Below are 8,740 nucleotides of genomic sequence, written 5' to 3'. Positions count from 1 at the left end.
TGTTGCTCCTGCTGTTGCTCCTGCTGTTGCTCCTGCTGTTGTTGCTGATGATGATGATTTGGGTCCGGATGCCTCCTAAAACTGTCCCACCGGGGGCGGTCATCCCGCCTTCGGCGAACATGGAACTCTCGTAACAACGACGCGCATTCGTTGATTTTTGGGCGATCTTGAGCTGAATTGCAGTAACTCATACTCCGATCGCGGAGTTTGTCAAAAGTTATGTAGTCGTACTTGTCAGGCTTGTAGCCATCCCTTCGGCGGGGTTCTGCATTACAGGCAGCTGCTCGAAGCGGCCTGTCTTCCACTTCCGCCTGGTTTACGATGGCATTCTGCTGTTGGGCATTCTGCTGTAGGCCGTTTTGTTGCTGTGCATTCTGCTCGAAGCCGTTTTGTTGCTGGAGATCCTGCTGTTTATTTCCGCTTTGCTGCTTTTTCTTCTTTTTGCACTGGTCCAACTTGATCTTGGCAAGCCCCTTGTGAGTTGAACTGTGAATGCGCCAAGGGACACTGAACCGGTGGTAACGCCATCCGTCTTGACCCACAAGGTCGAGCATTCTTTGGTGTGGACCATCGGTGTCTGTGATTTTTCGCAGCCCGACCCGAGCTAATGACAGGTAGTTAGATCCGGAGAACTCCTTCTTCCTCCCGGTCCCAACGCTGACCAGAAGATTTGCAAGGACAGTCATAGGCTGTCCCGGAGCCACTGCCATCTGCTTCGCTTCGTTCCACGCTTCGACAGCAGGGTTGTTTGCAAGAAGTCCGCCGTCCATGTACTTCCTTCCCCTGATTTCGACAGTGCGAAAGTAGGTTGGCGCGGCTGTTGTGGCAGAACAGGCCTCGTCAATCATCAGGGTCGAACTCTCAAGGTCCTTTGGATTCGGCTCCAATTCAATGAAGTCTGGACGGTATTCCCGCCGTCGATGATTGTAGGACCGGAAGAGAACCTTGACGTTGGCCTGTTGCCCTCGAGAAGTAGTGCGACCGCCTTCACGCACAGTGACTACAGCTCTAGCCTAGGGTTAGTTTCTCGCGAGGAACACAGACCTATCAGCTTACACTCTGCAAGTCTTATTGGTACGATCGAGATCCAGGCCATCCGTTGCTTCACCATAGTCATATTGGCGTAGGTATTCTTCACCCATGCAGCTCTCACCCACTGCACCGTGGCAACGGCAAAAGTTCTGGACAACATTCTGGGTTGCCTCTTGTAGGGTGCGCCTGGAATATACCTGGAATGGTACCCTGGTTCGGGGCGGTCGGAATATTTTGTTGCTCAGAAGCCAGTATTGTTTGATGCAGTCGTCGATACTCATTCGAAGTCGTCCAAGCATGACAGCGATCAGTCTGCAAGTTTAATCAGCACTTGCGCATGGTCAGCATACAACAATCAACGCAAACCCTCCGGTGCTGGTCCCAACTATGAAGTCAAAGTAGTCACATGGGAAAGGCACTCCCACGTTGGGCTCAATGCGGTCGTTAGGCTGTGCATTGTCGTCGAGCTCCTTGACCCTTTTCATGATTTCCCGAAGGATGTAGAGAGAGGAAAGGCCTCTAACCCCTCCTCCATCTGGCACAGAATCGTTAGCCAGCTGACCCTCTTACGTGTGCGCTCTAACGAACCTAAAGAGAGCACCATGGGTGCCCATGGATTTGAATAGTCCACCATTACTTGGGCGAGATTCTTTCGCCCCGGGGTCGAATGATCAGGCAAGAGATGATCGAACAGCACCAGCCTGAGGCAGGAATCCAGCAAGTACTATGGAAGCCGCACCCCATCTTTTCAATGCTGTCGAGTGATTCGATTTCAGCCTCATCCATCTTGTCCGTTGTCGACTTGTTGCAGCACCTCCTTCGGGAACTCGAGCAAGCCACGCATGAGTGAAGACTGGGGTTTGGCGCATCGAAGAGATTACCTGGCGCCGACGACAAGGGCGAAGAGCAGCGCAGCGAATCCAGAAGCGCTGGCATGCATCGAGATGCATGACTGGAAGAAGTCCAGCATCGCTCTTCCAGCCTCCTCGCGAAAGTGTCGCAGCGGTGGCGGTGTTGCATTGGTCAGGCCAAATGGCAGGTCGGTAATTTCTTTCAGTGGGTGTTGAGCAATGCAGTGGAAGCCGCAAAGGGCAAATGCTGGCAACAAAGGCCTCGTGCCCGGTCCACGGGGATTTGGCCGCCTGGAAGTCGGGCCCGAGTGGCAGTTATAAGGGTGCCGTGTCCGCCGCCTGCAAGCAGCTCCGTCACTGAACTCCGCTTCGCTAAGCCCGCCCACCATTCCATTCCCCTCTCCCACTACAGAACAAAAAATTGTCCTTTTCTACATTCATTCATCAGCCATGGGCAAGACGCCCACTACTTGGTCCACAGAGTCTAGGACGGAGTCTAGGAAAACAATCAACGATATAAAAAAGGAGAGATTCTTGGTTTACGAGACAGAAACGCAGCGCTCCAAGTCGGTGTCGCGATCGAGACTGAAAGACGCCTACGCAGGTAAGTGCGCTTCGGCGAAGGATCATTGTGCAAGCCCGCTCGTTGACTTGTAGAGCTGACCTTGTTACAGACAAGAAAGCCAAAGAGCCGACGTTTCTGGAGCTTCCAGTCAAGCGAGGCAGCAAGCATGTAGCTGTGAATTCGCCGGACGACCTTGAGTCTGGCTTGGGGTCAGCCAAAATTGCGTCGGTCTCCATACCGATGTCGATGTTTCTCAAAAATTCGATACTTGGTCTGTTTGGCGCTCAGGAGTCCATCTACGTGACGGGACGGTGTTGACAGCCTGATCAAACTTGCAAGGACATGTTGAGTGGTTGGAAACAGGGCGGTCTTCTCGCGTTGTCCGAGCTTTGGTTATTGTTCTTCAACCGCGATGGCTTCGTTGAACACAGTCCAGAGAAGGATAACAGGCCAATTTCGTTGCAGAACTCATTCTTGGGAACCAAACGAGACCTTGTCTGTCCTTGCACCGGCTCGCGAGGACAATCAGGCCAGTACCGATTGGGGATTCTCGTCGTGCCTGTTTTTCACAATCCGAGTGCTTCCTCAGGTAGGTGCATGAATAGTGCGTCTTTCGCTAAATCTGAGCTAAGAATGTGCTTCGCATGGCGCTAATTCAAATGACGGGTGGAGCAGAAGTGTGATGACGACTAAGATACGAACCGCTAGCCTGTTTAGGCGCCACAATGCAAGGGCCTTTGGTACACACCCTCGTGTTGTCGTTCTTCAAGGTCAAGCGGAATGTGTCCAACACATGGTGGCATGAGCTGGAAGGCCAACCTGAGACGAAGTTAGCACTGTGATTGGAGACAAGAGAGCGCTTGGTTGGGGACAAAATTGTTGATGATGGCGTATGACGAGGCAGTGAAGGCGGAATCACCCAAACAGAAAAGGGTTCATGACCGTTTCACTGATCAGCCATCCCAAAGACTCGACTCATCTGCGATCCGTCTAGCCAAGGCAGTAATGAACCAGCAAAGATGAGGATTCCATAGTTCCAAACCCTTTTCCAACGTCAAAGCCAAGCTGGCCAAGGTACCGAACATGATCAACTCTTGGAGCAAATCATCCCTGCCATCACTCTGACGAGACTGCTTGGTGGGCTGTCGGCCTAAGAACGATCGTTGATTCCGTATACAACAACAATAAATGATGGATAGGTACCTACGGCTTTTGTGGAAGTGCGCATTATGCTCAGGACTCATCTCCTTCCGTAACGGGAGCAGCCGAATTCAAGGCAGCGACGACGGCTGAGCTCGTCCTGAGACCTAGGCACCTTCTCGCCATGGAGGCAGTTCGATCATTGTAACAGGCGTCAGCAGAACAAATCCTACTAGGAGCTACTGATTGGTAGGGTCGAGGCCGGTCAGCGGTTGTGTGGTGGCGCTGTCACATTGCGAAAGAGTCACTGTTTTACGAAGGGACTGGGTTCTAGTCACCAGTACGAGGTAATTACGGAGTACGGAGTATGTGGAGGAGATTGGGAGGATCGGAAATGGTCAGGCCGCTTGTGAGCATAAGGCGGCGTCGTTCTAGTCCCGAAATATCTCTTGGCACGTGCGGGGAAACTCCGGTTATCGATCAAATTTTTGAAGCGTTTCGTGTGCGCTCAGATACGTGCAATGCATTGAAAACCGTAGAGGCTCCGTCACCTATCACAGATTCTCTCGTTCTAAGGCCACGATGTCGGCGTCCAAGACCGCTCCGGCACAACCGTCGCAACCCTCGCGTAAAGGGAAGAAGGCATGGCGCAAAAACGTCGACATCACCGCCGTGCAAGCCGGCCTCGAGACTCTACGTGAAGAAATCATTCAACATGGACGACCCCTTGCTGAAAAGGCGCAAAGTGAACTCTTCGCGCTGGATACTATCGGGTCCTCGAAGGAAGCAGTATCAAGGAAAGCGAAGGATGGCCACAAGATTAAAGTGCTAAAGATGGATGAGATCCTGGGGAGGCGGAGTGCGGTGCCTGCGCTTCCAGGTGGGAGAAAGCGGCCTGTTGACGCTAGAGTTACGGATGGGCTGGTTGGGACCAAGAGGCAGAAAACAGACTGGGTTAGCAAGAAGGAACTTGCTCGACTACGGAATAAGTTGGACAAGCCATCGCATCTCGACCTGGAGGATATCCACGGCGAGCCATCGAATTTCGATCTATGGGACACGACCAATAACGCCGTCAAACCTGCCTCCACTTCGGCTTTGGCTTCTTCAGAGGAAGAGCAAGGAAACGAATATATCCGGAAACCCAAGCCGAAGATCGCACCCCCAACCATTCGGCGTCCACCTGTCGCCCTAACACAAAACGGGCTTCCCACTCTCGCCGTGCCCACCCCAGATGCCGGGCATTCATACAACCCCTCTTTTGAGGACTGGGACAGTTTGCTCACTCGCGAAGGGGAGCTTGAAATTCAGGCTGAGCAAAAACGCCTCGCCGAAGCACAACTGGCCGCTGAAAAGCAGGCGCGTATAGACGCTTTGGCCGCACAACCAGAGCGCCAACCAGGCGATGACAGAGAAAGCGAATGGGAAGGCTTTGAGACGGAGACCGAAATCACCGAATCAGAAATGAAAAAACGAAAACGACCCGAACGCAAGACTCCCGCACAGAGGAACAAACTGAAACGGCGCAAAGAGGCGGAACGGCTAGCCAAGCACGAAGCGAGAATGGGTGCTCAACAAAAACGAGGCGAAGAGGTCATCAAAGCCCTCATCACCCGACAAGAGAAGGAGGAGCAAGGCGCCATACAAGCCGCAGAGCCTTCGTCGGCAATATTCGCGTTGCGGCGGAGGACGACACTCGGACCCTCCCGCGCTAGCATTATCCCACCCCGATTAGAACTCGTCCTTCCAGATGAGTTACAAGACTCCCTTCGCCGCCTCAAACCGGAGGGGAACTTGTTGGAGGACCGTTTCCGCAACCTGCTGGTCAATGGGAAATTGGAAGCTCGAAAACCTGTCTCCTACGCCGTGAGTCGGAAGAAGCAAGTCAAGTTCACGGAGAAATGGTGGAGTAAGGATTTTGCAATTGGAGCTTGAGTGACTAGCCGCCGCATCTGATTACGAAGTTCATGGTACCAAGATGGATAGAAGCAGCGTCGTCGAGCATTGATCCCATGACTGACGTGGACCAAGGATGTTTGACTCAAGGGTCATTGCAATGACACAGATGATCAACGGCTCGGTACCTACCTAGCTACTGCGCTCAGTCTGAAGATAAAGTTGTGATTCTCGCTTCAAACCCTGCCTGTATGCTCACAACCACAAATCCTACAAGATTGTCACCCCTCCAGCTGCACGGAGATGTGGTACAGATGCTCTTGATCACGTGCTGAGGGGATCTGGTCCGCTTCTTGCGTTCCCAATCCCCCATCGCTTGCATTTACACGAGACGAGCTACAGCATAGTAGTCTGTTCGAATATGCTGGTATGGTGCCGCTATCCGGCGGTGACTGACACTGGCATCCAATACCGTGGAGGCTGAACAATTCAGCCTGATTTGATCCCCCCTCTCCTCTTTCTCGTGACGTCCAATGTTCAAATGCCGGTCATCCTCCGACCGCATCGCGTCCTTTACCCCAGGATTTCGCGAATTCTATGCTGGCGCTAACCTAGGTACTTGTGCGTTCACGACCAAGCCAGAAAGCTTGACAAGGCAAAGGCGTCTTATATTGCCGAGTGTCTATGGAGCTCCGGCAAACTGTGCGCCGAATGAAACGCGATACATACACCCGGTGGCCTACTCCAACGTACGCGAGAAGGCGGTGGACGTCAAAACTGCTGTCCGTGGAAGCAACTTTGAGAGCTCGCTTCTTCCCCACCATGGCTCCCGCATCTCCGGTCGAGCTGGAGTGCTCGAGCTACTTGTACCATAGATAGAACCGTGCGTGCTTTGGAGAAGGAGTTCGACCTCAACCACGGCGAGCCCCCTCTCGCTGCCTCCACCTCCGACCTTCACAGCTCGGCTCGGACGTGCGCCCAGTTCCCTTGAAGATGAAGTCCCTCGTCTCGGGATCGTTGGCGGCTCTTGCCGTCTATCTCACTGCATTTGCCCATGCACAGGTTCCCTCTTCAACCGTCCCGGTCGTCGACCTTGGCTACGTCAAGTATAGCGGGTACCAGAACGCAACTGCTGGCATCAACTACTATCGTGGCATCCGCTACGCCGCGGCTCCGACGGGAGAACTACGCTGGGCAAAACCCGTGCCGATCGAGTTTGCGAACAACTACAGCGGACGGACCATAAACGCCTCGTCCCTCGGTCCAGCGTGCTACCAATCGTCTGCGCGAGGCGCCTATTCTGCGCCGAGCGCACCGCAAGGACAATCGGAAGACTGTCTGCTGTTGGACGTCCTGGTACCGGCGCAGCCTGTTTCGACAGCCCTGCCTGTGCTTTTCACGTGAGTACCATTCTCGATGTTGGTCCTGTTGAGCGACGGGTGTCTTGAGCCCCTTTCACGTATGCGTGTACCTTTATGAGAGAGTGTGTGTTGGGAAACCTGAACTCCGCACATGTATTGATCCAATCTTCATTTCCCCGGGGTGTTGCAGAGTTTGACGGTGAGTATGAATACAGCATCCACGGCGGCGGCTATGTCGGAGGGAGCGCCCCCTTCTCCTACCCCGGCGACGCCCTCGTGAACCGCTCCAACGGCAACATCATCTACGTGGGCATCCAGTACCGGCTGGGCATGTTCGGCTTCATGGGCGGCGACGTCGTGGCCGAGAACGGAGCACTGAACGCGGGCCTCCTGGACCAGCGCACAGCCATGGACTGGGTCCAGCGCAACATCCGAGCCTTTGGCGGTGATCCCGCTCGAGTCACCATCTGGGGAGGCTCAGCCGGCGGCGGCAGCGTCTCGTGCCACCTCATCGCAAACGGCGGGTCGGATTTTGCGCCCTTCGCTGCCGCCATTTCCGACCATCCCTGGTGGCAGCCGTTCGCCAACAAAAGCACGCAGAACACGCAATATAACACGGCCTTGAGCCTGTCGGGCTGCGCCGACCTAAACTGCCTGCGATCTCTCCCGTCAGACACGCTGGGCACGCTCAACCAAGCGGTCATCAACGCGACGTACCCGGGGCCCGGCAACGCGTACGGCGTCTTCTACTGGGGTCCTGTGGTCGACGGAAAGTTCATCCGCGACCTGCCGGACCAGGAATTCGCCAGGGGAAACTTCTACAAGGTGCCGCTGATCACGAACCGCGACGCCTACGAGGGCGTGACGTTCTCCAACATGACGCAGACGTCCCAGGTGGATGAGACCACGGATGTAAGTTGCGCGCCTGTTCTCCGAGGATAACTAGCCATGAACACCATCTCGGCCACTGACTGACCTCTGGTGATTGCGCTAGGCCCGATCCCTCTTCCCCTTCGCGGGCCCCTCGTTCTTCTCGCGCCTCTACTCGCTCTACCCGCGCGCCTCGTTCAACAGCACCTTCTTCCAGCGCGTGACCTGGTTCGGCGACTTCATCATCAACTGCCCCACATACTACATGGCCTCGAGCATGGTCGACGCGCTGTCCAACTCGTCGGCCGTCTTCAAGTTGACTTTTGCCGCCGGCTCGGAACTCCACGGCGCGACCAACCCGTTCATCTCGTCCAACGTGACGAATTACCCGTCCGCGAACAATTTGAGCCTCGCGCACATCATGACCAGCTACTGGGTGTCGTTTACGGTGTTTCATGACCCGAACCCGCTCCGGGACGTCGCTTCGGGTGCGCCGTTCTGGCCGAGTTATGTCTCGGGCGGGCAGGGGAGTCTCGCGGAGGGGGAGGGCGTGGGGTTCACGGTGCAGGCCGTGAATTATAATGATATCACGCCTGTCCAGGATCCGGATGCGAGCCAGCGGTGCGATTTCTTCAATAGTAGGGGCTGGCAGGTTAGGAATTGAATGGAACAGAACTGAGCTTAAAGAATCATAAACCATGAACTGTGATATGAAACCATTGACACTGAACTAAACACAACAAAACGAAACTATACGCCCTTTCCAGCTCTAATACATGCCGATGGCATCGGCGGCGGCGCCCTCGCCATGATCACATTGACGCCCATGCGCGCCGTCGCTATGCCCTCGTGCCTGGATTGTCGTCGACGACGACCCCTCCCTCCCTCTCCAGGCGCCCCACTTTTTTTGTCCTTTCTTTTTCTTCCTTTTCTTGCCGAAGCCCGTCCTCCGCATCACATCCCTTGGTTTTTGAAGTCGCCGCCACTCACACGCCTTATCGCCGACGCCCGCCGTGCTGTGCCCG

The 8,740-nt window shown here is 54.8% G+C and overlaps 3 protein-coding genes across 3 annotated transcripts; 2 read left to right on the top strand and 1 right to left on the bottom strand.

The window, feature by feature from the left end:
- Nucleotides 1-75: 75 nt before the first annotated feature.
- Nucleotides 76-1,636, bottom strand: A1O7_08458 (uncharacterized protein; the record flags this gene model as incomplete). Its single annotated transcript, XM_007762450.1, has 5 exons — nt 76-81; nt 120-1,008; nt 1,057-1,344; nt 1,399-1,567; nt 1,621-1,636. 5 exons carry the CDS (start codon nt 1,634-1,636, stop codon nt 76-78), a joined length of 1,368 nt encoding a protein of 455 aa, XP_007760640.1.
- A 2,534-nt stretch (nt 1,637-4,170) lies between these two features.
- A1O7_08457 (uncharacterized protein) lies at nt 4,171-5,523 on the top strand (the record flags this gene model as incomplete). The annotated part of the gene is made up of 1 exon (XM_007762449.1): nt 4,171-5,523. One exon carries the CDS (start codon nt 4,171-4,173, stop codon nt 5,521-5,523), a length of 1,353 nt encoding a protein of 450 aa, XP_007760639.1.
- Nucleotides 5,524-6,477: 954 nt separating this feature from the next.
- A1O7_08456 (uncharacterized protein) lies at nt 6,478-8,379 on the top strand (the record flags this gene model as incomplete). The annotated part of the gene is made up of 3 exons (XM_007762448.1): nt 6,478-6,884; nt 7,061-7,757; nt 7,840-8,379. The coding sequence occupies 3 exons, from the start codon at nt 6,478-6,480 to the stop codon at nt 8,377-8,379; spliced, it is 1,644 nt and encodes a 547-aa protein (XP_007760638.1).
- Nucleotides 8,380-8,740: the final 361 nt, after the last annotated feature.

Source organism: Cladophialophora yegresii (genome assembly GCF_000585515.1).
Source record: "Cladophialophora yegresii CBS 114405 chromosome Unknown aczIN-supercont1.6, whole genome shotgun sequence".
Lineage (NCBI taxonomy): Eukaryota > Fungi > Ascomycota > Eurotiomycetes > Chaetothyriales > Herpotrichiellaceae > Cladophialophora > Cladophialophora yegresii.
This window is presented reverse-complemented; position numbering and strand designations above follow the sequence as displayed.